Source organism: Phyllostomus discolor, chromosome 5, assembly GCF_004126475.2.
Source record: "Phyllostomus discolor isolate MPI-MPIP mPhyDis1 chromosome 5, mPhyDis1.pri.v3, whole genome shotgun sequence".
In the NCBI taxonomy this organism is placed as follows: domain Eukaryota; kingdom Metazoa; phylum Chordata; class Mammalia; order Chiroptera; family Phyllostomidae; genus Phyllostomus; species Phyllostomus discolor.
In genome coordinates, this window is record NC_040907.2 from 16,921,244 (window position 1) to 16,949,215 (window position 27,972).

Here is a 27,972-nt window from a genome sequence, read left to right on the forward strand (position 1 = left end):
TTTTTAATACTATAGAGTATCTGTGTTCATTGCTCCACACCTGGTTTGTCCTTTGGATTTCAAATAATACCACAAAGTAGTATGTAGCTTATAAGATGTTATCATATGGTGGTGGTATTTTCATTTTACATATGATAAATCAAGGTTCTATGGAAGGGTTAATGGGTTTGTACTGTTACTTTTTCATAGTAACTGTTCTTCTATGTGGCATACAGACCTATATGTTTGGGTTTGTGTTCATATTGGCCAGAGGCCATGAAAGTTCCACATTAATGAAATTTCATAGTGACTGTTTTTCTATGGGGTTTATAGACCTGTATGTTTGGGTTTGTGTTCATGTTGGCCAGAGGCCATGAAAACTCGAGGTTAATGAAATGTTCTTTATTTTGTAGCCATCCAGTCCAATGGATCAGATGGGCAAGATGAGACCTCAGCCATATGGTGGAACTAACCCATACTCGCAACAACAGGGACCTCCGTCAGGACCGCAGCAAGGGCATGGGTACCCAGGGCAGCCATATGGGTCCCAGACGCCACAGCGGTACCCGATGAGCATGCAGAGCCGGGCGCAGAGTACCATGGGCAGCCTCTCGTATGCACAGCAGGTAGATGGTGACTCCTATTACCTTAATCCTTAATCTGTCCACGATCTAGTCTTGAGCAGTAGAAACAGAACATGTCTTTGGCCTTTTGGCTGGAACCGCCCTCTTCCAGTAATTTCACCAAAATGATAACACAAAGGGAAAGAGGAGAGACATCCCCCTCCCCCATATGTTCTCTAGGCCTTTTAGAAAATATGGAGTTGTTCATTTGGCCACATAAGTGGGAATCTACAAGAAAGGTGATATTCTAGACATCAAAGAAATGGGCACTGTTCAAAAAGGAGTGCCCCACAAATGTTACCATATTTAAACTGGAAGAGCCCCAGACGTGTCCACCTGTAGCCCGCATGCGGCCCAGGGTGGCTATGAATGAGGCCCAACACAAAATCGTAAATTATTCAAGGACCTTTTTTTTTTTTTTGCTCATCAGTTTTCATTAGTGTTTGTGTGTTTAATCTATGGCCCAAGACAACTCTTCTATCAGTGTGGCAAAAGGTTGCCAAAAGGTTGGACACCCCTGGACAGGGTCACCCAGCATGCAGTAGGCATGGTTTTAAACAAACAAGGGCGAGATTCTTGCCAAAAGAAATGTATGTTTTGAGTATATTAAGCACTCTTAAGAGCCAAGATACCTTACTGAAATGTGTGAAGAAAAATGATCAGAAAAAGAAGGAAGCCAAAGAGAAAGATACCTGGGTTCAACTGAAACACCATTCTGCTCCACCCAGAGAAGCATGCTTGGTGAGAACCAATGGAAAGGAGCCTGAATGGCTAGAGCCCATTCCTTATGAATTCATGGTTTAATAAGTGTAAAATAAAAATAAAAGACTGCTCTGTACTGTTAAAAAAAAAAAGAAGAAGAACATGTCTTTGGTTTCTAAACCTCTTGAAAGGATCATAGGCCAACTGGCTGTTACTTACAGTGTGCTGCTTACAAGGCTGACGTTGAAGGCACCATCCCATGTGTGCTGGAAGGAAAACTGCTCCCTGGCCACAGGCTGTACATCTTTCTTTTTCTTTGACCTGCCATGCTTGTACTCACTAAATGGTGATCTCTGAATGAGGTGGGAAGAAAGAAAGGCAGTTGCTGAACACCTTATCCATTGCTACCATGAAAAACTGCTCATAACATGTGCCCTGGGGATAGAAGAAGCCCTTTATGTTTCTTCAGTGTATAGCTGTATGGTTCACAATGAATGTTTAGGAGGGACTGGGGGGATGGGAAAGGAGGAAGAAACAAAAGGGAAGGTTGAACAGTAAGGATTCTAACAGCGCTGTTGTAAATGTTAAGATTTCTCTCATCTCCTTTTGTCTGGTCACCCACACTATTTTTTATTTTTATTTTTGTTTTGACAGCTTTTTCTACCATTTATATTTTTGTGAAATTTATAGTGAAAATGGCGAGGGACAGAATATACGATCTAACTTTACCCCTAGAACTTTAAAGCAAAGTATGCCTTTAAATGTAAAAATATGGGGTATTGACACTTTTATTATCATTGGGAGTTTTTTGTTTTTGTTTTTTTTGGTGGGTTGGTTGTTGTGGTTTTTGTTGTTTTTTTACTTGTTTGTTTGTCTGTTTTTTGTATTCCCAGTGTCTAGAATAGTGCCTGGTAGAACTAAACAAGTAGACTCTCAAATGTTTTTTGACTGAAGATTAAATGAAAAAGAGAACCAGAGCAGCTTAGTGATTTGCACACTGTCTGGATTACTAAACCCTAGGTTTTCAGTCGCTGAGCCAGGCTGCTGTGACTATTCATTGTGGCTAGGATACAGATTCCCAGTGCTTATAAAAACTATCTAGGCCAGGATAAGAAGAGTAGGCTCTATGGTGAAAACAACTGTTCTTGCACTCTTGTAAATGGCCCAAATATTAAATAGTGTAAATTTTCAGTGGGTGGATGCAGTCCACTCGTAAACAAACCAACTAGTAATCCAGCTTGGCCATCCTTCCTGGTTCAGTTTAAATAGGGATGGTAGAAAAACCCTGGGCCTTCTAAGTGTGAGGCTTGGCTTGCCTGCTTTCTATGCCCATTTGCATAGCTTCTGAGAGAATATCTCACCTTTCTTCATTCAGGAGAGTCAATGCTAAAAACATATCCCTTTCTTTTCCTACAGATTCCTCCTTATGGACAACAAGGTCCCGGCGCATATGGTCAGCAGGGCCAGACTCCGTATTACAACCAGCAAAGTCCTCACCCCCAGCAGCAGCAGCCGCCCTACTCCCAGCAACCGCCATCTCAGACCCCTCATGCCCAACCTTCATATCAGCAGCAGCCACAGTCTCAGCCACCACAGCTCCAGTCTGCTCAGCCTCCATATTCCCAGCAGCCAACTCAGCCTCCACATCAGCAGTCTCCAACTCCATACCCCTCCCAACAGTCTACAACCCAGCAGCATCCCCAGAGCCAGCCCCCCTACTCACAGCCACAGGCACAGTCTCCCTACCAGCAGCAGCAACCTCAGCAGCCAGCTTCCTCAACGCTCTCCCAGCAGGCTGCATACCCTCAGCCCCAGTCTCAGCAGTCACAGCAAACTGCCTATTCCCAGCAGCGCTTCCCTCCACCACAGGTAAGATGCCCGTTTCTTGGGCTTCTTTATGTGTGACCACAGACAGTGTGGGGTTAGTGTCATGAGAACTTGGCCATACAAATTGGTTCTCTAAAGTGCACTTAATAACCAATTAAACTTTGGATAAACATGCTAACTCGATTGATTGAACTAATAAAGGCATAACCTTGTTAACTGCATAAAAACCTGTACCTCTCCTTGCTGATGAAGAAATGGGGCAATGGAAAGTTGCATAGACAGAGAAATTGAAGATAGTGGGACTAATCAGTCCCACTATCACTTGTTTTTGTTTTTTAACTAACATTTAGAACTTGAGCATCCAGGTAAGTTTGGTCTTTTTGTAAAACACTAACTTTGGGAAGCTGCACATTTGTTCCAACTGCTATTCCATTCTGCTGTTGCTCAAAAGATTTCGGATCCCTCCATATGCAGTTGCCATCAGAGATGATGGCACATTCTTTAGAATATTCTCAGTTATGGCAAATCCTTTTACTTTTTGAGGATAGACTTGATTTTTAGAAATAGCTAAAATTCATTCGTAGCCATGTCTGTGAACAAGGTAGATGATGAAGCCTAAAAATAACAATTTGGACTTTATTCTTTGAAGAGTAAAAAGAGGAGAAATGACTGAATGATGATAGGTCCACTAAATATTTTGTACATTGGTGGCATTGTTGGAAAAATATCTCATTCCAAGGTAATGACTTTGAAGGAAGTAGTAGTCAGTTTAATGCAGAAGTTCCTAGTATAAGATTTTTTGTTTTTTAATAAATTGGCCTCATTCCTTGCTAGATTTAACTTGTAGTTAGCCATACTGTAGAATTTAATCCCAAAGAACACCTCTGTCTGGGTGACAATAAATGGTCAATAGTGCCATCAGAAAAACTCTTACATCCACTGTTGACATTCTTGTCTAGAGAGCCACACTTTGTATTTTTCTTCCTTCAGATGGCATCGCGTGTACAGTTGGGCAGTCTCTCACATACAGTTTCCCCTGTGTGATAGTCCCATAGCTCTTTCACGACGAAACAAGGTTGCCCAGTTTGTCAATGCCAGGCCTTCACAACTTTTGTTTTTCTCTTGTCTTAGGAGTTATCTCAAGATTCATTTGGGTCTCAGGCATCCTCAACCCCCTCAATGACCTCTAGTAAGGGAGGGCAAGAAGATATGAACCTGAGTCTTCAGTCAAGACCCTCGAGCTTGCCTGTGAGTATGCCTGCCACCCTCTCTAAAAGATGATAGGGGGCAGAGAGAAAAGCAAAGAAAACCAATTTCTGGTTGGATATTTTGGTTACCTTAAGCTAAATGAACAATGAGGTGTTTCTTGAATTCAGGTGCAAAATTCTGAATAGGAATTTTTGGATTGACCTTATAGAGTGTCTGTTTTGATTCTCTGACCAGATCTGTTTAGAAGTTTGTTTTTGTTTTTAAATCTTGACCTTTTAGGCATAGACCTTGTAAAAGACAGAGAAGATAGAGATGTTGGAAGCACTCTTTGCTCCCCATTAAAGTTTAGAGAAGTCTCGATTTTGGGGGTGTGTGTGTGTGTGTGTTTACTTACTTTTGAGGGCTTAATTTTTAGGTTTTTGTCTTAGCGTTTAGCTAAGAGGTAGGATTTGGGGTACATTCAGCATGGATTGACACATCGAGCCTGGGCAGAATAAAAGCAGTTTTTCTGGTTGGTACTTTGTATGAATAGGTGCTTTTGTCTAGTGGAATGCTTGGTGTCCAGATGCTTGATTAGTGTTCATGGAATGGACTGGTTATATCCCGAGAAGGGCAGTGTAGTCTGCTGGTTAAGAGCTTGGGCTCTGAAGCCAGAGTTCCTGGATTTGCATTTTGACTCTGCCACTAACTCTGTAGCTTTGGGCAAGTCACTTAACCTGTTCATGCCTTAGCTTTCGTATCTGTGAAGTGAATGTAAAAGTACCCAGTCCAAGCCCTGGCCGGGTAGTTCAGTTGGTTAGAGCATCATCCCAATACACCAAGGTTGTGGGTTTGATACCTGGTCAGGGCACATACAAGAAACAACTACTGAATGCATAAGTAAGTGGAGCAACAAAGGGATGTTTTTCTTTCTCCCTTTCTCTCTAAAATCAATTAAGAGAACAAAAAACTTATTAAAAATGATAAAAGTATCCAGTTCGTGGGGCGGTTATTAACATTAAAAAGGTCAATATAGCCCTGGCTGTTATTGCTTAGTGGTTTGTGAGTGCCATCCTGTAAACCGAGGGGTTGCTAGTTTGATTCCCAGTCAGGGCACATGCCTGGGTTACAGGACAGGTCCCCAGTTGTGGGCATGCTAGAGGCAACCAGTTGATGTATCTTTCACACATCAATGTTTCTCTCTCTCTCTTTCTCCCTCCCTTCCCCTTTCTCTAAAGATGGATAAATAAAATCTTTTTTTTTAAAGGTTAATATAGAGTGCCGATACATTCCATAAAAGTCAGCTGTTGTCATTCAAGAGGGCATAGGGATTGTACTTGATACCTGAAAGGCAGTTTGCACCAATCATTTGATAATAGGCTGGTTCTGGGAACATTTACCCGTAGTCTTAGTTCTGCTACTACATGTGAGCAAGTCACTGAGATTCTGAAAATTAATCTCAGGAATGAAATGAGCTGCTCTGAAATCTAGTAAGACAGTAAGGAGCAAATGCTTCCATTACAAATCCTGTTTCAGTTAGGAAGTGGAAATTCAGCCACACATGCCCAGACAAGAGTCTTTTGAAATTTTGATTCTACTAAGAATTGAAGCCTATTTCTTTGGTTATTTTGACTTGGGAAGAAATGGTTTCAGGATCTTTAAGATTCCTTAAAGAGTAGGAGTCAGGAACACTCTTTATCTTGACACCTTCCCTGGCTTCCCCTAAACATCTCTGAGCTATAACCTTAGTAGGACAACATCTCTGGAGTCCCTCAGCACCTGTCATTCTGGCTTGTGAGGTCAGGATGAAGAGCCACTGTCAGATTGTACTTTTAAGAATGTTGACTTTCTCAACTGAGGATTTGAGGAGGAAGTGTCTGAATAAGGCAGTCTCTCTTTGTTCCTTTCTCATTAATGTCTGTTGCAATTCTTTTCTGCATTCTGAACTTCACTGGAATGTGCTTTTCAGCCTGATTTAATCAGACATGTGTAACCACTCCCTCATCATCTATGGTCTGTGGCTAAATCTGGGTGAGATGCTATTGTGGCAAAAACCCGAATTGGTGGATTCTGCCATTGCTGTAAACTGCTCCCCACCAGAAAGTTTCTGCTTGCTCCTAGTGACCTTTTAAACAGAACTGTAGCTGGTATCAATTTTTAGTGCTGGGAAGCCTAGCATACAAACACATTGCATGTCTTCTAAGGGCTATCATTGAGACCAAGAGCTTCTGATTTGACCTACTGAAGGGAAGGTGCTGGCCAGCTTTGTGGGCCCAAGGGAAGGTTGTTCCTGGGCAGCCAATCACAAAAAACATTCCCAAATTCAGGCTTCTATAGATTCATCCAAATGGGTCATTTGCTCTGTGTTAGAAGCTGCATGTGGGAGGTGAGCTGGCTGGGTTTATTGGCATCTTGTTTGTTGAATTGCTTTTTATTCCTCTGCTACTTGGACCAAGAAACAAAAGGTAGTTTTTCTTTTAAATTTTGGTTTGATGCCAGATTTGCCTAGCCAGGCTGGGAAACAGTCACATCTGAAGAAAGGAGAAGTCGGGATTCCCTACAAAGGGATCTCTCGCCTTTCTTAAGCAGCTGTGTTAAGTGATCCTGAAGGTTTGCCAGTGTATTCCTTTACTAAGACACCTGTTTGTGTTTGGCTCTAGAGAAAATTTTTGCTAGGCTGACTGGAGGGCAGCTCCTCCAGTTCCACATCATCCTCTTTACTTATTCACCATGCTTAGCCCTAAAGGCAATATGATTGTGACCCTTGATTTAAAGATTCAGTATGGTTTCTGATCCTGATTATTACAAAAATTAGATTTTTGAGGAGTTTTCGTGCAGTTATTAATGCCAAACCATTTAACTGTTACTATTCCTGATTATATTATCTCTCTATTTAAAGCCTCTCAATCATTTGTTCTTTTTTCTTTTTTAAGGTTTTATTTATTTTTTTTTTTTAGTGAGAGGGGAAGGAGGGGGGTAGAGGGAGAGAGAGAGGGAGAAACATCCATGTGTGAGAGAAACGTCTATTGGTTGCCTCTGGCATGTGCTCTGACAGGCAACTGAAGCAGCAACCTTTTGCTTTGAGGGATAACACTCTACCAACTGAGCCATGCCGGCCAGGGCAAAAACCTCAATTATTTTTCATTAATCACAGAGTAAAATCCCAAATTGTTAATATTACCTAGGCTGTACCTCCCCACTTTCTGATTCTGTAGGCCTGCTGTGAGGCCTGAGAATTTGCATTTCTAACATTCTTTGATGGTGCTGATGCTGCTCCTCCAGAGATAACACTTTGAGACCCTCTACTGTGTCCTCTTTTGCTCCCTGCCTTGCTCTTAGCTTTCTTTCAGTTTTTATAAGGCCCTGTGCTTTTTTCTGCTTCCAGACCTTTCTTTGTACACACTCTTCTCTTTACCTAATACACTTTTTCTTCTAACTCCTCCAGTTCATATTACAGACAGCATCTTCAAGATCATTTCATCAGAAAACTCCTTTCTGATTAAGCTTCAAAACAACTTGAATAATTTCTATGATGCCTTCACTAACTAAAGGCAGTGTTTTTTTAAAACCCGCAATATTTAAGACAAAAAAGAATAAAGAATAATTCAGTGCCTAGGTTCTCATCTGTTGAAGCTAAACCTTGTTGACACAGGTAAAATCACATATGTATAACACTCTGGGATTACTTCCACATACTTGTACACAAGAAGTATATGAGGTTCTTTGCTGCATGTTTCCAAGAGCATTTTGCTGATAACTTTGTTTACTTGGGTTTCTTCCACTAGATGATAAGCTCCTAGAAGGCAAGAACTGTGTTATTGACCTCTGTGCCCCTAACATCTGTCACATGACTTCCAAGACTGGTGGTTCTCTACTGTGGCTGCATGTTAGAATTACCTGGGGAGTGAATGATTTTTAAAATTAATGGCCAAGGTTCACAGAGTTCTGATTTGTTTGATTTGGGATGGGGCTTGGGCTTTGGTATGGTTATAAGCTCTCCTGAGTGGTTCTGATTTGCAGCCCCACTAGTCCAAACCATGTTGAATTCCTTTGCTGTGTGCTTCTTGTTAGTATTTATCTCAATATTAATTTCAGCAACTTATTTAATGCAAACTCAGTGAGGGGTGACTCAGTCTGTCTTGCTCATTGCCATCATAGTATCTGGCAAATAGTAGGTTCCAACTTACTGAACAAAGGAAACTGAACAGTATCCATTACATTGCTCATTCAGAAAGTGTATGTCTGACAGAGGACAGCTTGACCATATGTGTTCACTGCTAGAGCAAGGCAGGTATCACAGACTGTTATGGGATGACCCAAACTCCGTTTCAGAGAATGGATTAATTTATTTATGACTCCTGACAGTGGCTTAGGAAGAATTAAGGGTTAGATTTGCTTTTTTGCTTTTTTTTTTTTTAATTTATTGACTAGGGACAGAGGGAGAAACATTTGTTCGTTGTTCTACTTATTTATGCAGTCTTTTGTTGCTTCTTGTATGTGCCCTAAACCAGAGATCAAACCCACAACCTCGGTGTATCTGGACAGTGCTTTAACCAACTGAGTTTACTCAGCCAGGGCTAGGGTTTGTCATTTACCTTGTAAAATAGCTACCACTTCACCTTATGTTAAAGAGATAGGTGATCAAATCTCCAGGTGTTTCTTTTGGCGGGGACAAAATCTGGAAGGGACTCTGGAAATTGGTGTCTGACTTTTGATTAGTCATTTTTGGAGAATGACTTGGAGTTGCCTATTTAAAAGCTCCTATTTAGCCCCGGCTGGTCTGGCTCAGTGGATTAAGAGTGGGCCTGCAAATCAAAAGGTTGTTGGTTCAATTCCCAGTTAGGGCACATCCCTGGGTAAGGTCCCCTTGGAGGTGTTTGAGGGGCAACCGATCCATCTTTGAATTGCACATTGATGTTTCTCTCCCTTTCTTTCTTCCTCCCTCCCACTTTCTCTAAAAGTAAATAAAATCTTAAAAATAAATAAATAAATAAAATAAAAGCACCCTGGCTGGTGTGGCTTAGTGCCATTGATTGCTGCTGGCCTGTGAACCAAAGGGTTGCAGGTTTGATTCCCAGTCAGGGCACATACCTGGGTTGTGGGCCTGGTCCCCAACTGGGAGTGTGTAAGAGGCAACCAATCGATGTTTCTCTCCCTCTCTTTCTCCCTCCCTTACCCTCTCTCTAAAAAAAAAAGTAAATAAAAAAATTTTTTCAAAAACCAATTAATTAATTAAAAGCTTCTATTTTAAGAGACTCATCCAAATGTATGTGGCTTCTCTAGAATAATGAATGCTTCCAAGATTTTTTCCACTGAGGCACATTTGTAAATTTACATTTTTAGTCTTGAGTATCTGGGATAGGTTTTCCATTTAGTGATGGAAAATTGATATAGGATTGAAAACCTTGATCTGGAAAGGTTAGCTAGATTAGTGCTTCTCAAACTTTAACATGCACTAAGAGTTATCTGGAGATAAATTAAAACACAGATTATTGACCTCTCTACAGAAAGATTTTTGATTCAGTAGGTGTAGGGTAAGACCCAATAATTTGCATTTCTAGTAAGTTCCAGCTGGTGCTAAAGTTGCACATACCATACTTGAATAACAATGAGCTTAGGTAGTCCTTTGAAAGGGGAAGGAAAAAATTACTAGACTAGGAAGCCTTTGATAACTTGAATAATGTAACTTACACTGTAGTTTGACTATTGGTAATCTGGTGGGAAAGCTGTCACTTTACAATGGTGGGGGGGAAAAAAAGATTTGAGAGAAGGGCTTACCTGTAGCTGTGGCCTCAGTAGAGTTTATTCCTGGGTTAGGACAGCCCTTGCACTGCCAGCACCACCCTGGGAGCGCTCCATTCTGGCACACATAACTGAATTCCTTCCATAAGTTGGTCACCAAATCCTAGTTTACCTCAGAAATGGCTTTTGAATCTGGATTTCCCCTCTCCTTCCTTACTGTCTAGGCCCCTGTTATTCCTTACTTGGTGTCTTGCCACAGCCTCCTGATGGTTTCTGTCTTTTCCTTCCAAGTCAGCCCTCAACATAATTACTAGGATGATCATCTAAAAAAATTAAACCTGGCAAGTAACATTACTGCTTTAAAACCTCTGACTACCTGTTGCCTATAGGTTTAAGCCCAAGTGTGACACCCAAGTTCCTTTGTAATGTGGAGGATTAGAATATTTTTTTTTTAAGTTTTTTGAAGTTGGCATGACCCCAGCTGGTGTGGCTCAGTAGATTGATCACCGGCCTGTGAGCCAAAGGGTCACTGGTTCGATTCCCAGTCAGGCCACATGTCTGGGTTGCAGACCAGGTCCCCAGTTGGGGGCACGCAGGAGGCAACCACACATTGATGTTTCTCTCTTCTCTTTCTCCCTCCATTCCCCTCTGTCTAAAAATTAATTAATTAACTATCAATTAATTAAAGTAGGCATGTTTCCTGTCCTGGGTATAAAACCTGGAAAGCACTGTTTGCTGTGGGTATTATATAGAAGGCAGTAGGTATAGACAAGGGTTGAACTTCAATGACTTCTAAGGTAACCCAAATTCTTGAATCTGTACTTCTGACTATGACATGGCTGCTACCCTCAAGAATCCTCCTGTTTCGTTAGTGAAATAGAAGAATGTGTGACTGAATGTTTCAGTGAGTGCTATCAGAATTCAGTGAAGTCAGTGATCCATTTATGTCTAAATAGCTGCGGAAGACATTGTGGTAGAAGTTTGGAATGAGCTATGTGGATGTACTTTTGTGTTTGGAAAGGAAAAATATAGCCTGAGCAGAGGCCAGGTGGGGATGTGCAGTATAGATGATATTAGGGGACTGATCAGAATCAGGCTTCTTGGGATAGGGAGTTAAGAAAGGAAAGCTAGGTCACATGGATTAGGGCCCTGGTAGGCTAGTAAGTGAGGCATTTGGATCTGATCTTATGGACCTGCTGTATGTAGTTAGAGCAATAACATGATAAAATTAATGTTTTACAGAAGCCCATTGGGCCTTGGCCAGTGTGGCTCAGTTAGTTGGAGTGTTGTCGCAAAGGGTTGGCAGTTCCATTCCTGGTCAGGGCACATACCTAGGTTTCAGATTCAGTCCCCAGCTGGGGCACATATGGGACACAACCAGTTGGTGTTTCTGTCGCACATCGATACTTCTCTCTCTCCTTTCCTCTCTAAAATCAATAAACTTTTTTTTTAATTATGCTTTTAAAAAATGATCCATTGGTGTGTAGTTGTTAAAGGGGGTGAGTCTGGAAAGGGGATAAATTAAACTGTTGAGATATTGTACTTCTGGCAAGAAGTGTGCAGTTCTCTATCCCTCTTTCTCATTTGCATAGCTACCTAGTCCCAGTTGTGAGATATGCAGGGAAGAATCTATAAAGCTGAGATTAAATAGATTCTGTTGGGTGGAAAATTTAATGAGCTTGATTGACTGGGTGAGAAAAAGAAAGAGAAATCTCATGGACAGAAATAGAAAGGTTCATAGGAAAACTCATTTTTGAGGATAAGTTAAGTTCCTTATAGTGAGATGTCTGAAAACAAATACTTAGTTACTAGTTGGAGATAGTAGACTCAAACTTGAGTAACAACTGGACCTAAATAGAGTTTGAGAGTTGTCTGTTTAATGGTTAATGGTTAAACCATTAATGAAATAGGCCTCCCAGGCCATGGGGTATGAAAAGAAGAGCCAGATAGAGGCCTGGACATGCCTGTGGTCATTGTGTAGAAGTGCCCATGTATAGCTGGAGAGATGGGGGAGGACCAGGGTAGTGTCCTATTTCTGGAAGCCAAGGGAGGGAGGAAAGTAGTCCACATCATATTTATATTTTAAGGAACATAGAGTTGGATTTGTTTGTGAAGAGGTTATTGGGATCCTTTTTAGGTAGGGAGAGGACCTGGTTTCCCTTGGAGAAAAGGAAATGAGCAAGGGAAGGTGTCAAGATAAAGAACACTCTTGAAAATCATTGAAGGAGGGATGATCCCAAATGCCTCAGCTTCATCTCAAGACCTGCATGTGTATAAGGCAGATAGCAGGGTGAAGATGCCGGCAGAAATTGGGGAGTATAAACGGGGCACATTCTTTCAGGAGACATGAAAGAGAGGAGTCAAGGGCATTCATTCACTGAGTTAATTTATAGGGATACTATACCCTTGACTGGAAAAAGTCCTAGAGGCTTACTGTGGAAGATCCAGATAGATATACTTGTTTCCTCTGGTTAGGTAGAGCATGGAGGTTATTGATGGCAGCAGTGAGTTAGAGACAGGAGGATTCCGGATCTTTAATGTCCGTTAAATTATCTGTAGATATTCTTGATCATTTGAGTTTCCAAGCTTTTTAGATTTCACTTAGTGACATAGTGGCTATTAGCACTCATATTTTACTACTGTGATGCTCTCAGGCCCTGATAGTTTGGGTTACATGGATCCAGAAAGAGGAAATGGGAGGGAACTATGTTCTTATTATAGGATCCAAATCTTAGAGGGCAAGAGTAAGGCCAGGCTAAGAAGATACATACCAATTCTCCTCGAAGGGCAGGAATTGAAATGTACTGAGTAATGACTTCCGTTTTACCTAAGAAGAAACTAATGGTCAGAGCCAGGATTTGAATCCAGCTCTTGCTGATATTTCAGATGAAATACTTCTTGTAGCATCCCACGCAGCAGAGGAAAGGCATGGACAACCTGTCCTTCATGTTTGTCAAAAGCCTCAACCCCGTTGCCATTTAACATTCACTAGACTTGTCCTAAAAGGAGGACTATAAATGAATGGATTTCCATCTCACTTTTGTTTTCCCAGACCACGTGATGGAAGCACAGTGAGTTGTAGAAAGGTCAGCTGAGGGACAGGATGGAGTAGGAGAGGGAAGATGAGTAAATCCATAGGGCAGGTCTGCTGAAGAAACTATCCAACTAGGGAATCATCTCAAACAATGGAAAATTGACTAGGGTTTGGTTCTTTGGTTTTCCTTGTGCTGGATAGGAACAAGTCCTGTTCTGTGCCCCTTTTTGTAGAACACAGTGTCCTTTAATCAGTTGTATCCTTGTTACTGAAAAAAAAAATGTGGTCCATGATCTAGCAGCACAGACATCACCTGGGAGCTTGCTAGAAATGCAGATTCTTGGGCCTCGCCCCAGCTTACTAGAATCCAATACTTGTAACAAGATCTGCAGGTAATTTATATGTCTAATAGTTTAGAAGCAAGGAGTTAGACCCCAAGTGTTGAGTGAAGTTTTCAAATCTGAGACTTTGGAATATAATAAATTTTGCTGTGCTTAGTAAAGTCTAAATAATCTCTAGATGGGTATGGGGGATAGGAGTGGATGACCACTACCATTTGTTTTGTGGATGTTCGTTCATGTTCACATAGGTTTTGTTGGTGCCTCTGCTTGAGGACTTAGGTCTGTGACTACCTGAATCACATACTGAGTAAACTTTTGCTGAATATCCCCTAGGAGAATCAGCTTTTTGTCATCTGGGTTTTTGGGGGGAAGGGGGTGGTGAGAGGAGTCTTCTAAAAACTTAGAAATTGGGATGTTTGAAGGATTTTAATTTTATACTGTTTGTGCTCCCTTTTGTCAAATTTCATGGTAAAAGGAGGCAGGGCCAATGGTTTTTGCCAGCATATTTTTAAAGAAATAACAGGAATGCCACTAGCAATTTTGGTACCCAGAGAAGCTAGGCTGTTCTGTTTTCTCTATATCTGACCATGTATCTGTGCTTGTTCCCCTTGAATTGTAGCCCAGGTGCTCTCACCAAGTCTGAAAAAGGAAATCCCCAACCTCCGTCATATTTGCCCAGAATGTTCAGAGCAGCGTGTACCCTGTGTAGGTATCCGTCCCTTCTCTAGAAAGCTGGTTCTCTGGCAGTGCTAGCCAATCTGATTCCCCATCTTAGTCATGCTGCTCCAGCGCTGATGCTGCCTGGTGCCTGCTGGAGCCTCTGCTGCTTGCAGCAGATTTCTGTATGCTTGTTCCTGGGCCCATTTCCTGTTACTATTCTAGTCGCTGGTGGCTGGGCTCAGCTTCCTGCTTGTGTGTCTCACACAGATTCCTCTTGCTGGAACCTTTTGTTTTCTTCAGAACAACTTAAGTCTGAATATTAATAGAGCCTTACCTCTAGTGTGATGGCCCCTGAGGTCAGTTACCTACTGAGGACTGGTGGGAAGTTACACCACCTCCCCACCAAGCATACCACTTGGATTTGAATATTTTTTTTTTAATTTTTCTGCAGCCCTCCTGTAGGAAGCTGGTAGTTTCCAGAAATTGGTATAAAAAGATAAACTGGGATCTTGTGTGGGACAGACTTGTCTTCACTCATAAGCTACACAGAGCTGTCAGGACAGGTGTGCCCTGGTTCTTTTGTACCTAGAACTGATAAACATATTTCCTGCTCCTGAGGAGGACATTCAGTACCCTGTCTATCCCATGCCTCCCTAAAGCCTAGAAAATATTTTGGATTGGGCAGGTAATACTATCCTCAGCAGACTAAAAGCTTGCAGAGAATATAGGGATGAAAAGGAAAGCATGTGCTGATTCAACCATCATCTTGTGAGCAATTCAACCCTTGCAGAGCTCATAGTAGAAGGGAGAGAGTGCAAGGAGATTGTAAACAGGGAAGAAGTTAAGGTGGTTGTCCTGGACAAATGTATTTTAAAGTTCTAAGGCTCCCCCATCTTGCCTATTTTTCCCAAAAGATGCTGGCTTAGCAGAGAATATATTTGTGAATAATTCTTTTTTCTTTCCTTCACAACTATTCTTTTGGGATCACCTGATAGTGTCACATAGAGTGGTTTCTACATTAAACCTTAGACCTAGGTATGTTTGATAGGGATTTAGTAGTTGGAATTGGTCTTACAAAATTGTTAGAAGGATTGAAGGACCAACCTGTAGGCTTGTCCTTCAGGAATAGAACCTAGACCTAGGCTTACCCACCAGGGATCTCCTGCTTATGAGCCACAAGCAGTTTGATTGCTTTAAATCTGCTATCTGGGGATCATAAACTGGAATCAAGAAGTAGTAGCAGCTGCCGCTGCCAAAACCAGCACCCAGTTAACAGGAAGATGAAACCGAAATGTTCCTGCAGAAACAAGTAAAGGAGACAGAAACATGGTCTCTGCTATACTTTAATCTAATCTTGAGTCTGCTTCTAATGAGCAGAACCTGAACTGGATTCAAACCCATCCTCAAGAGATTCTGGGAAATGTAGTTTTCAGCTTTTTAAACCTCTACAGATTAGGAAGAGTGGAGTAGAGGTAGCTTGAGTTAGTCCACAGAATATTTACCACACTAATACAAATACCACCACTTCTCCCTCAACCCTCACTTTACATATGAGGAACCTAAAGCCCAGGAAGGGGAAAGGACTTACCCAAGGCCAGTTTAGTAAATGAGAACATTGGTTCCCTGACATCCAATCCAATGCTTTTACTATTAGGACCAACTCCTATAAAGGATCAGCAAAAAGCTCCTTTAAGAACAGAAAGAATGGCCCTGGCTGGTGTGGCTCAGTGGATTGAGTGCCAGACTGCAAAACAAAGGGTCGCTGGTTCAATTTCCAGTCAGGGTACATGCCTGGGTTGCAGGGCCAGGTCCCCAGTAGCTGGTGTATGGGAGGCAAGCACACATTGATGTTTCTCTCCCTCTCTTCCTCCCTCCCACCCCCTCTGTCTAAAAATAAATAAATAAAATCTTAAAAAAGAAAGAATGCGGAGAAAAGTCACCTCAAATGGCAAAGGGGTAGTTTTTAGACAGGCAGAGGGGCAGTTTTCAGATGGGGAAAGAAAAGGAAAAAAAAAAATAAGAGAAGGAAGAATTCAGAAAACAGACTTTGTCTTCCATATACTCCTCTCTTTGGAGAAAGGGAAGGAGATGCGGAGAGATGTAGGGATGAGATTTCTAGGCAAAGGTGGTGAGTGATATTGTGGTTCCTGGATTTAGATCTACTCTCCAGGATGATGTGTAGGAAGCATTTACTCTGGATGGAAGAAACCTTAAAAACTAGAATTTACTGAAGTTCCTGAATCAACATATGGGTGAACTCAGTTGCCTTGGTAACAGTAGCTTTCTTCACCCATTCCCCTTATCCCCCTTTCCCTTCCCCTCCTTTTGGTGCTGTCTGCAAAGCTGCCATGTTCTTTTCCGAAAAGGCCAACCAAAATCAGAAAGCCAGCCTACTAGATGTGTTATTGCCAAGGTATTTCTTGTACTGGGGTCAGGGTTGGGGGGTTTGTGCTTTTGAACAAGATATAAACCAAGACCCCCCACTCCCTGGGACACAATCATAGAAACTACTAGGGATCCTGTACAGAGTGAGAATTTGTTCCTCTGAACTTGGTCCAGATGGCAGGACCCTTAGGCATGGACCTATGTTAACATACCCAATGAATCAAGCATAGAATTAGCTCTGTTGTCTTTTTTCTCATGTTCCTAAACTCTTTGGTGTTCTGCCTGGTAGCTGTGGTGAATCTGCTACATGATCTAGTGTTGTCCCTTTGGAGACCAGTGAGTGCTTGGTCTCGTGCTTTATTTGCTTACAAGGCCCAAACCTATCCCATCTTCCCTACCTGTGGTGTCAGCGTGGAATTGGCTGGTATTGTGACATAATATTTGATTGCCATGAGGCAGAACTGACTTCCAAGCTTCCCTCCCATTTGACCTTTCCCAGAGAAGCTTTGAAGAGGGGAACTAGGGGTTGAAGGGCTCCAGTTGAGAGTCAGTAAACCTGTCCCTTAAGGCCAGCTTTGATGTGGGAGGAATACTGAATATTGTTTACTGAGATGAGTGAAGGTAATTTCCTGACATTTTGAGGAAGGTAAGAGAGAAACCAAGTTCCAAATAGAAGAGATCAGTCTTCAGAGGAACTGTTATCAAAAATATTCATTCCCCCTCCCACCATTTTCTACTTTTAGAACTTGACTATATCACTTTTATGTTCAAGTTGTTCTTTTGGTTTTAATGGCCTTTGAGGTTGATGTCTGTCTTTTCTGATTTAAGATTATTATATCTATTCCCCACTCACCGGTCTGCTCATTCCACTCCCTCCCCCAATTATTTAGATTTTATTTGGACCAGTGGGCCCATGGTAGAGAAGACCACTGGCAAATATTAATTTAGGGCTTTAAGTACCAAACCAGGGAGGCCATCAGCTACCCAGGCCTTTGCCGAAGCTGTTGAACACAGGGCCAGCTTTTGTCTTCCCAGTTATGTACATTATTACATCTTTGATTTTTTTCTGGTTGCTCTAATTTTGAAGGGGCAATTAGATGAGGTAGAAGCCTGAGACAGTACCCCTCTTCTTCCTTACACTTCTCATACCTAGAATTCTGTTTTCTTTTTGGTGTTCTTTTCCTCTCCCTTTTTCCCTGCCCTCCTTGCTCAAGTTCTAGGATTCAAGCTGGTGGTCTTGATGAAGCAAGATCTGTGTGGTTGGCCTTCCTGAAAGGGAATGCTTGACTTGAAGAAAGTAGGAAGTTCCTAACTTCTTTGCTTTCTCTAGCTTTATCTTGCTCATTTCCTGCTGGGATTAGAACAGCCCTATTCCATAAATATGCACAGCTCTTGACTGCTCTAACTCAGGCCCAGCTCTGACCCAGTTTCATTTTTTTTTTTTTCCACACGTGGAATGAAGAGTCTGTTAGCTAGTGACCCTTAAAACACTGTACAGTTTTGGCCAAGAGGAGGTTTCTGACTAGATGAGACATCTCTTCTGGCTCAAGTGAGAAGCCTTTGCATGGGAGGGGAGTGTGTGTTGGAAAGTGGTAAGATTGATAACATGGTATTATGCAGGCCTGGTGAGGACTGACAAACTAGAAAGCGAGCTTTCAACTGTTGAGTGCCCTGTGGGAGTTCTAGGATTTTTCAGTTGGGAACCTGAATTTTTTAATGTAAAATCTTTGAATATTAGAAGGGTCTGTGTAGGAGTGTTGGGAAAGGGATTAGAATGTTCTCTGGGCCCTGTGGATCTATTCCTGCAGTTCCTCTTATGGACTGCCCATGTAGCTTTGGCTCCCTTGGAGCGGATGCTTAGAATTTCCCTGGGGGTGGGGCCTAGCTATGGGGAGCACCATCTATCCATTGCCAGCTCTCATTGTGTTTGGTGTTTGTTTTATTGGTTTGGGGAGGGGAAAGTGCAGGGGAGATGTTGAGCAGAAGCACTCAATGTGATTAAACCTGTAGCTGAGCAGATCTGTGGGAGCAGAATATCGACCCCTGGATTTCTAAAGCCCTGGAAAATCAATGGCTGCTGCAGTGGCCGAGCTGATGCTTGCAGGGGCTCCCACCACAGGAATGCAGGCAGCACAACAGTCTTTCTCTTCCCCTGTTACACCTCACCAACACCTCAGCCTCCACCCAAAGGGTCAGACCTACCCCAAGAGGTTTTGCTGGGGTAGATTAGAACAGTAGGATTTTGTATTTTTGTAATTAGATTGAATTTGCTCTAGTGACATAGAGCCATGCCTCCTGACAGTCTCCTTTCTAGAATGTCTTTCCCTGAACTGCAGTTCTATCAAGAGCTCTTACCCAAGTGGCCAAGGCCCATTCAGGGTTGCACTTTCCAGTATTAGACAGCAGTCAGTTCCCTTGATGTCATCACCCAAGAGTACCTCCCTCAATGTGGAGGTCTAGAGTTCAGGTGCAGGACTGGGTTGGGGGACTGATGATCAAAGGAAAGAGAGAGGACTAATAGAGATTGGGTCTAAAAAGAATGCTTTAGAGTAGATGATTGGTTCAGCAACATCAGGATTTTTGTCTTTTGTGTGCCTAGCATTTTTCTGGTCACTAATAATAGGAGAATATAGTCTGGTCTTGCTCTGGTGCCACAGGCTCGTGGCATAAAGGGCAAATTCAGCATGGTGCTGTTAGTCCTGTAACACTGAGTCTAGGGGAGCCTCGGGAGGTCCTTGCTTGTGGGTTGAGGAGCAAAGGAAGTTGTACTGTGACTATGGAGGCTTTGCCTTCACAAAGCTGTTGTCTTTGGAATTCCCAAGGCAAAAAAAGATTTTAGTCTATAGTTGTTGCACCTAATGTGCAACTTTAAGCATTTGGTTTTCCCACCCATTTCTCCTCCTTGGCAGGGAAATGGGTCACCCTGCTGTGTTAGAGGAAAGCTGTTTTCCCATGGTTGGATTACGACTATGGGCAGAAGAGTAAAGCGTATTTGGCTTTTACCCTCAAAGAGGAGCTTTCCCATCTTGTAGTTTGGGACATGGGAGCCCTAAAAAAAAGGCCTGATTGTCCTGAAGTTTGGAAGGGTATCTGCAGGGCTTGGTGAAGAAGAAAGTATGAGGTTTTGAAATTGCCTGAGATGAGGCCACCTAGAGGTCAGGGATATTTAATATCTCTCTTTGGGCCACACCCTTGTGCTTGATAATAGGACTGGGGCTTATTCAATATGAAAACCAGTGGAGACTAGATACCTTCATGGGACTTAGTTTCCTGCTGTCCCCCTAGATTCTAAGTCATTCTCTCCTTTCCCCTTGCCTCTGTACATTAAGTGCCCTTCTAAGAACCCAGAGAAAGTTACACCTACATTTTTTTTAGTGTAGAAAATGTAGGTATAAATTAAGAGTTAAAGTGAAAGGACCAATTTGAAGTAAACCATGAAAGAAGGGTTAGAAAGCAAGAGTGGTTTATAGGAAGAGTGGCTAAGAAAGAGAGGAGTACATAGCATTATAGAGCTGGATAATCTAGTTTTAGTCTTTCTTTCTACAGAAGATGTAAGTGCGGCCTCGTAAGGTTAGCCAGTTAGTTATGTAGCTAATCACCAAGCATGTTTGGAGACAAGTTGATGCCTGATCTTGTTTGGAACATGGACCCTTTGATAGTGGCAAGCTTCCACCTTGTGATGGAAAGAGTATGCAGGCTTTGGAATCAGAAGACTATGGGTTTGAACCTCAGTTCTCCTAATAGCTCTCCATCCTTGGGAAAGTCATTTAACTTCTGAGCTTCCTGCTTCTATGTTAAAATGGTTTCTTTTTGTTTGTCTGTTTGTTTGTTTGTTTTAATTTTAATTTTTTAGAGAGAGGAGAAGGGAGGGAGAAAAGAGAGGAAGAGAAACATCAGTATGTGGTTGCCTCTTACACACCTCCTACTGGGGACCTGGCCTGCAACCCAGGCATGTGCCCTGACTGGGAGTCCAATCAACAACCCTTTGGTTCACAAGGTGGTGCTCAATCCACTGAGCCACACCAGCCAGGGCAAAAATGGGATTGATATATACATCAGAAGGTGATTGTGAGAACAAAATGTGAGTCCATCATATACCTTAGGGGTGAACACATGGTAGTCAAATAATTATGTCAGCTCTGCTTCCCTTCCAGAGGGAGACACAAAGGGACTTGTTTTATTCCTCTTTTCAATATCCTTTGGATTCGGAGATTTGGTCTTCCAGAGCTTTATTTAAGCATTCTGATGTGCATATAAAGGGGATTTTTCTCTTGGAAGTGGGGCGCTAAAAAACATTCTGAAGACAAGAGTCTAAGCCTTCTCCATGGTGTGTCCAGGAGCACACCATGGCAGGAGATACCAGGAAGAAATGATCCATTATCCCCCAAACAATAGCCTGTTGTAGAAAAAGAGAAAAGGGGCTTTGGTGAGGGCCTTTTGGAAACTTGGGATTAGGAGTTAGGAAATAAGAGTTATCCAAACCTTTCCTGGAGTGATTTCAGCTCTTCCAGTGAGTGTAGTTGAGGCAGGAGATGGTGCTTACTGAACGATCCTAAGCTAAAAGGATGGTATCAGCCTCTACATCTTTTCTTTCTCCTTCTTTAACCACCTGCTTAACCCCTGATGAAATACCACCAGCGGCAAGAGGCAGCCTATTCTGTGTGTTGATTTGTTCTTGGCATTTAAGCCAGCACAAGCTAGTCTGCTGTCTAGGCAGGGATGGCTGAGACCATGCATTGGAACAGTGCAGCAATTCTAAACTCTGGAGCCCCTACCAATGTGGGGTGAATTAGATCTCCCTTCCTTCTATTTAGCAAAGACTTGGGTGGGGGGGCTCAGAGAACCTACAACTGACACTTTATTGTACTGAATATTTTTTAGAAGTGTTTGATAGAGAGGTAGCCTGTTCTCCACCTGACCCTTGACAAATATGTTGCTTAAGCAAGGCATTATGGAAAACCAGGTCTCCCAAAATCTTAGATACCTTAAGTAATTCCCATGTCATTAAGTTTGTCTTGAAGTTTGTCAGAACTGTTGCCTCCTTTCCTACCATCTGCCTTTCTTAAGTGTTAGGTTTCCCAGCCTTTCTGTGTTCTTAAGGATTTCCTCCCATTCTCCAGCATGGGAGCAGCCTCCTGCCGTGGCCATGAATCTGTTAGTCTAGGAAAATACTTGACAAATTGTTAGTGCAGATTTGGTCATTTCAAGCTGTGCATTTGGACTTTTCATTCAAATATCATCATGTAAGTGAGTATGGTTGAATTGGAAGGTTCCTACCACACAGACACATAGGTACACACTTACTACAAGCATGTGTGTAGGATTTACCTGGCTCTCTTGGTGGGTGGTTTGGTTTCCCTGCCAGTAGTTAGCACAACTTGGCAAAAGCTCTTCACAACTGAAAGAATACAAGAACCCCATCTGGGGGTTTGCGAAAGCTCCATTTCCCAAAGATTCTGCCAAATTTATGAGAAAAAGTTGAATCTGAGCATTGCCTTGAACCTGGTCTTCGTTGTCGCCTGTTGATGTTATTTAATCTGCTCAACAAAATGGACTGATGTCATCCTCATGAGGCTCCGTTGGGAGATTGTTTAACCCCCTCTCATCTAACCCTGAACTGGTATCTTCCTGCATGAAATGTTCTTCATCAGGCAGCCAATTCATGTTAGAACTTGCAGGCCTTCCTGTGAGAGCACTAGCAAACCCGTCCCTGCACACGATGCTGCCCTGTACGCACACCCCCCAGTGTGGTATGGACTATGTAATTTAGGGCATGGTTTTGTTGTGGTGTAAAGAGAAGGTGTTAGCTGCCGAGTTCTGTTTGTCTGCAGAGCCTGACAAACCCATGCTGGCACTTGCTGGGACCGGGCAACCAATCACAGCTGGAACAGTTATCGTCATGGAGTCCCTATGGGCTTTCTCTATCAGGTCACATCCCAAAATAACATTGGGCAGTATTTCAAGTGAAGAAACGAAGGCTTTCAGGGCTGTAGGCAGCCTGGAGTGTGAGATTCTGTGTGAAATAGTTGGACCCGCTCCAGTGCTTTTGATCTACATGGTAGATGAGCAATAAAATGCATGAAACACATTGGAAACACGTGAGGAAATCCTCCCTGGCCCTGTTGCTTCCTTGGAACTGGCAGGGCACTGAGTGGGCTGATCTTCACCTCCCATCTCTTAGCAGGATTATGCTTGGAGGAGAGCAAACCCAGAGAAACAGATCTTTCCATTTAGGAGGCAGTGCTGTAATTCTTTCAGTAGTCCTCCTAGAAGGTAACTGTTAGGTGGAACCTTTTGAGAGAACTGAGAACCTGAGTCCTGAAATGCTAAAGGTGGCTCCAGCTAGGGAGAATTGGGGCTGGGATTGATTGAACTTTGTCTGTGGTAAGTATGTTGTGGAAAGCCAAACTTGTTAAGCACATTAAGGTCTGACTCAACAGCCAGACATCCGGCTTTTTGTGGAACAAAAGACTTGAAAAACTGGCTTTTTGTAGGGTAGAAAGCAGAGGTGTGTCCTGTGCAATAAAAGGACATGGAGTTCAGAGCAATATCTGTTCGTGTAGATAGAGGGGGGAGACTTCTTTTGGAGTCTACCCTTACAACTCCCTCCCATTTCCCAATAAAAACATTAGCTTGTGATTAGCCACAGGGACTAAAGGGTATGTCTTACATCTTATAGTGCTTGTGTGTTGCCATATCTCCAATTCCAGGGTATTGCCACTGGTATTGTATATTTCATATGGCCCTGACCATATATTACCAGTGGAGTTTCATGCATATGCCTCAGAGGTGTCACAAACTCAGATTTATCCAGTCCTCTTATTGTATAAGTAAGGAAACCAAAGCCTGTTGCCAACTTGTCCAAGGTCACAACTGGTAAGTACCAAGAGCTGGGCATTGGTCTCCCAGCTGGGGTGTGGTGCTTTTTCCTCAGTCCATATAGTATCAGCATAACAGAGAGACAAGGAACATAGGCTCTGGAGTTCAGCAGACTTGGGATAAAAATCTAGTTTTTGCCGTTTACTTGCTGGATGACTAGGGCACGCAACCAATCTGAGCATGAGCTTGTTCATCTTTAACATGTTAGTGGTAGAAGTATGTACTCCCAAGAATTGTAGAAAATTAAGTAACTCTGTAAGGGCCTGGCACATCGTAGATGCTCAAATGGTAGTTACTGTTAATATTGATGTAAATTATTTGTCCCTTCCTATGCCAACATTCTGGTTTTATTTTTATTTTTTAAATTTAATTTATTTATTTTTAGAGAGTTGGGAAGAGAGGGAGAGAAGCATTAATATGTTAAAGATACATCGACCAGTTACCTCTTGAATGCCCCCAACTGGGGACCTGGCCCGCAACCCAGGCATGTTCTCTGCCTGGGAATTGAACAGGCGACCCTTTGGTTCATAGGCCAGCACACAGTCCGCTGAGGCACACCAGCCAGGACTAAATATTTTGTTTATTTTTTTAGAGAGGGGAAGGGAGGGAGAAAGAGAGGAAGAGAAACATCAATGTGTGGTTGCCTCTCACATGCCCGGAACTGGGGACCTGGTCCCCAACCCAGCCATGTGTCCTACCTAGACTGGGAATTGAACCAGCGACCCTTTGGTTCACAGTCTAGTACTCAATCCACTGAGCCACATCAACCAGGGCAAATTTTTTCATGTATATTTATTTATTTACTTGCTTCCTTAAAGTATATTTTATTAATTATACTATTACAGTTGTCCCATTTTTTTCTTCCCTTTATTCCCCTTCTTCCCTGCACCCCCTCATCAACATTCCCCCCACCCTTAGTTTCATGTCCATGGGTCATACATATAAGTTCTTTGGCTTCTCCATTTTCTATACTATTATTAACCACCACCTGTCTATTTTGTACCTATCATTTATGCTTCTTATTCCCTGTACCTTTTCCCCCATTCTCTCTCCTCCCCCTCCCCACTGATAGCGCTCCATGTCATCGCCATTTCTGTGATTCTGTGCCTGTTCTAGTTTGCTTAGTTTGTTTTTGTTTTTTTAGGTCATCTTCTTTTCCTTAGATAAGTCACTTTAGCATTTCATATAATAAGGGCTTGGTGATGATGACAATTTTTTTTTTTAATCAACTACCCCCATGCATACCCATTGCTGTCTGATGAAAATGGCAGTTTGAGAGATTGACTTCAAATCAGTCAAATCAGAGAGATAATATTAATGCTGCTGCGTTCCCCACTGTTATTCATGCCTAGGCATCCCAGCTTATATATTCCTCTGTAGTATATCCCTCTTCCACCTCCTACTCCTTATGTTTTAAAATATAATAACTTGGAAAAAGTGAGTCCTTGGTAAATTGTAGGTTATAATAATCTGATGGAGAGAGAATCTGTGATTATTGCTTATACTTGTTCACATACTCTCGTGGCCCCTGGTACTAGTACATCCTGTCAGTGTTTTATAAAGGTTCCTCAGTGGAAAAGAACTAAAGGCTCATTGAAATGCTGCTCTGTCATGACTCTGGGAGTTGAGACTGGGAAAGAAGATAAAAGTACTAGGTCTAATTCTGGTGGGAAGACCAGAGGCCAGCAAACTACAGATTGTGGGCTAGTTACTTGTTTTTATAAATAATCAAATGCATGGGGCTATATTCCAATAAAACTTTATGTATATTATCTGTGACTGCATTTGCACTTGATGACAGACTTGAGTAGTTGTACTTGAAGAAGACTATATGGCCCTTAATAAAGAGTTTACCATATATAGAGTATCATGACAACATAATGTGTGTAGTGTACTTGCCCTTGGTTATTTAAGGAAAATACTAATCATGTAGTAGTGTTGTTGAAAGAAGAGTCTTTCTGCCTAATACTGCTAATCCATGTCTTTGTGTGGTATGTTTCAGGATCTATCTGGTTCAATAGACGATCTCCCCATGGGGACAGAAGGAGCTCTGAGCCCTGGAGTGAGCACATCAGGGATTTCCAGCAGCCAAGGAGAACAGAGTAACCCAGCTCAGTCTCCTTTCTCTCCTCATACTTCCCCTCACCTGCCTGGCATCCGAGGCCCCTCCCCATCCCCTGTTGGCTCTCCCGCCAGTGTTGCTCAGTCTCGCTCAGGACCACTCTCGCCTGCTGCAGTGCCAGGTACCCTCAAGTGCTGGGTTTTGGGGAGAGGGAATGGGGACTGGCTTCCAACAATATCAAGGAACCCCAGCCTTCCACTGCCAGAGAAAGCATTTCTGGTCCTATCTGCAAAGTTTCCCTTTAGCATTTGAAGAAGGGAGATAGGAGCCCCTTGGTTGGAACATTCTGTGCATGTGATACTGGGGGGTGCTTGGCCTTCCCAGGAGCCATTTCCAGCTCTGAATTGACCTCTTAGCCAGAAATTCCAGGCTTAGCCACAGTTGGCTTACTTTCTTTGTCTGGAGCAGGCAATCAGATGCCACCTCGGCCACCCAGTGGCCAGTCGGACAGCATCATACATCCTTCCATGAACCCATCGAGCATTGCCCAAGAACGAGGTAAGAGCCTGGGCTTTGAGAGAGGGTGGAGGCCTAAGGCTGACACTTCATTATCCAGTGCAATAGCTTTTGGAGAACTGTATGACCATGAAGCGTAGGACAATCCCAGCAATAGTTATAAAGTTAAGAGTGGGCTTGACCATGTTGTGGCTCCAAAACTGTGTTTCCCCCACAGTCATTCTTTGTTTCTCAGTGTTTCTCTTTTGATGGATTCCCTCACATACATTGTGCCCAATTTGGTCAGCAGATGCTAAAACTTAACATTGAATCTTTATTCTTTAAATCCTGCTCCATTTTATTTTACTGTAATTGTTGTCTTTTAAAACCCCCATTTAGTAGAAAGAGTTGGCATGATCTGGTTAATAGCTATGTCACTTTGGAGGGTGCCTGCAATGGCATGCAATTATATAATAAATAAGATAGAGACTTTATTTAATGAGTTGCTGAAATGTAGATGGTGAAGTCCTAGGATAAGGGAGAACATATGTTCCCATTGTACTAAGGTAATAACTATATGGGCACTACCCACAAATAGGTTACATGCAGAGGAACCCCCAGATGCCCCAGTACAGTTCCCCCCAGCCCGGCTCGGCCTTATCTCCACGTCAGCCTTCTGGAGGACAGATGCACACAGGCATGGGCTCCTACCAGCAGAACTCCATGGGGAGCTATGGTCCCCAGGGGAGTCAGTATGGCCCACAGGGTAAGTACATACTCAGTTAGGAGTACACAGAGATGAGACAAGAAAACAGTTACTTGATATGCTACTCCCTGGGGTATAAGAGTAAGACTGTTCTTTGCTTTTAATTTGCCAAGACCAGTCCCTAAAGTAGGGGAGGAAGGACTGTCACCATGGGAAAGTTCTTGAATATCTCTGAGCCTCTGTTTCATCTATACAACAGGGATAAAGTGTTTAGCTCAAGACACTGAGCAAAGGCACTTAATAAATGTTAATTATTGGTTATTATACTTGTTTTTAGTAAATTAGTCCCAGTAGAATGGATCTTTCTTCAAAATTAGCCCTCAATGAACTAAAGCTGAATGTTTCTCATATAGCATGGTATAGAAGGCCAAAATGTAGAAAGGAAAGAATCCTAGGAGTTGTTGGACCTGGATAGGAGCAAAACCAGCCTTGCCTGCCAGTCAGTCTTACTCTGTGCTGTCTTTAAGATGGGGGGACAATGGGGGCCTCTCTTTATATGCTTTTACCCTCCCTTTTCCTTTTTTTTTTTTTTTAAATGGGGTAAAGACTACCATGAAGTTGGTCTCTTTCCAGACCAAATCTCTAATGATTCCCCTTGTTTATCATCTTTGGAATTTGAGAGTTTGAGCAGTATTAGGGACTTGCTAATGAATCACTAACCAAGTCTCTGTGTCTTCTTTCCTTCTTCCTCTCCCAGGAGGCTACCCCAGGCAGCCCAACTATAATGCCTTGCCCAACGCTAACTACCCTAGTGCAGGCATGGCTGGAAGCATGAACCCTATGGGTGCTGGAGGTCAGATGCATGGGCAGCCTGGCATCCCACCTTATGGCACACTCCCTCCAGGGAGAATGAGTCACGCCTCCATGGGCAACCGGCCATATGGCCCTAACATGGCCAATATGCCACCTCAGGTTGGGTCAGGGATGTGTCCCCCACCAGGGGGCATGAACCGGAAAACTCAAGAAACTGCTGTCGCCATGCATGTTGCTGCCAACTCTATCCAAAACAGGTAAGGCCTGGGAAGAGGGTGTTAGTGCAAGGAAATAAATTGTAGCGTCATTCAGGTTATTGAGGTACGTCTGGACCTAAACCATGTCATCTTAGTAAATATGCATTTTATTAAGAGCTCTTTAAAAATTAGATTTCCTTATAGTGAAAAACACAACAAAAGTTCTGATTATTTTTTTTAAATCATAAACACCAACTTTTTTTTTTTTTAAGATTTTATGTATTTATTCCTAGATAGAGAAAGAGAGGGAGAGAAACGTCAGTCAGTTGCCTCTTCCAC

The 27,972-nt window shown here is 42.6% G+C and overlaps 1 protein-coding gene across 4 annotated transcripts in view; it reads left to right on the forward strand.

The window, feature by feature from the left end:
* Positions 1-27,972, forward strand: part of ARID1A (AT-rich interaction domain 1A) — a 67,874-nt gene that overhangs the window by 25,485 nt on the left and 14,417 nt on the right. For all 4 annotated transcript variants that reach the window (XM_028514012.2, XM_028514011.2, XM_028514009.2 and 1 more), the window contains exons 2-8: positions 393-605; positions 2,721-3,173; positions 4,263-4,379; positions 25,363-25,603; positions 25,891-25,980; positions 26,516-26,683; positions 27,381-27,693. In XM_028514012.2, coding sequence (XP_028369813.1) covers positions 405-605; positions 2,721-3,173; positions 4,263-4,379; positions 25,363-25,603; positions 25,891-25,980; positions 26,516-26,683; positions 27,381-27,693 — 1,583 coding nt within the window. In that variant the 5' untranslated portion in view covers positions 393-404. The remainder of the gene's footprint in view (positions 1-392; positions 606-2,720; positions 3,174-4,262; positions 4,380-25,362; positions 25,604-25,890; positions 25,981-26,515; positions 26,684-27,380; positions 27,694-27,972) is intronic.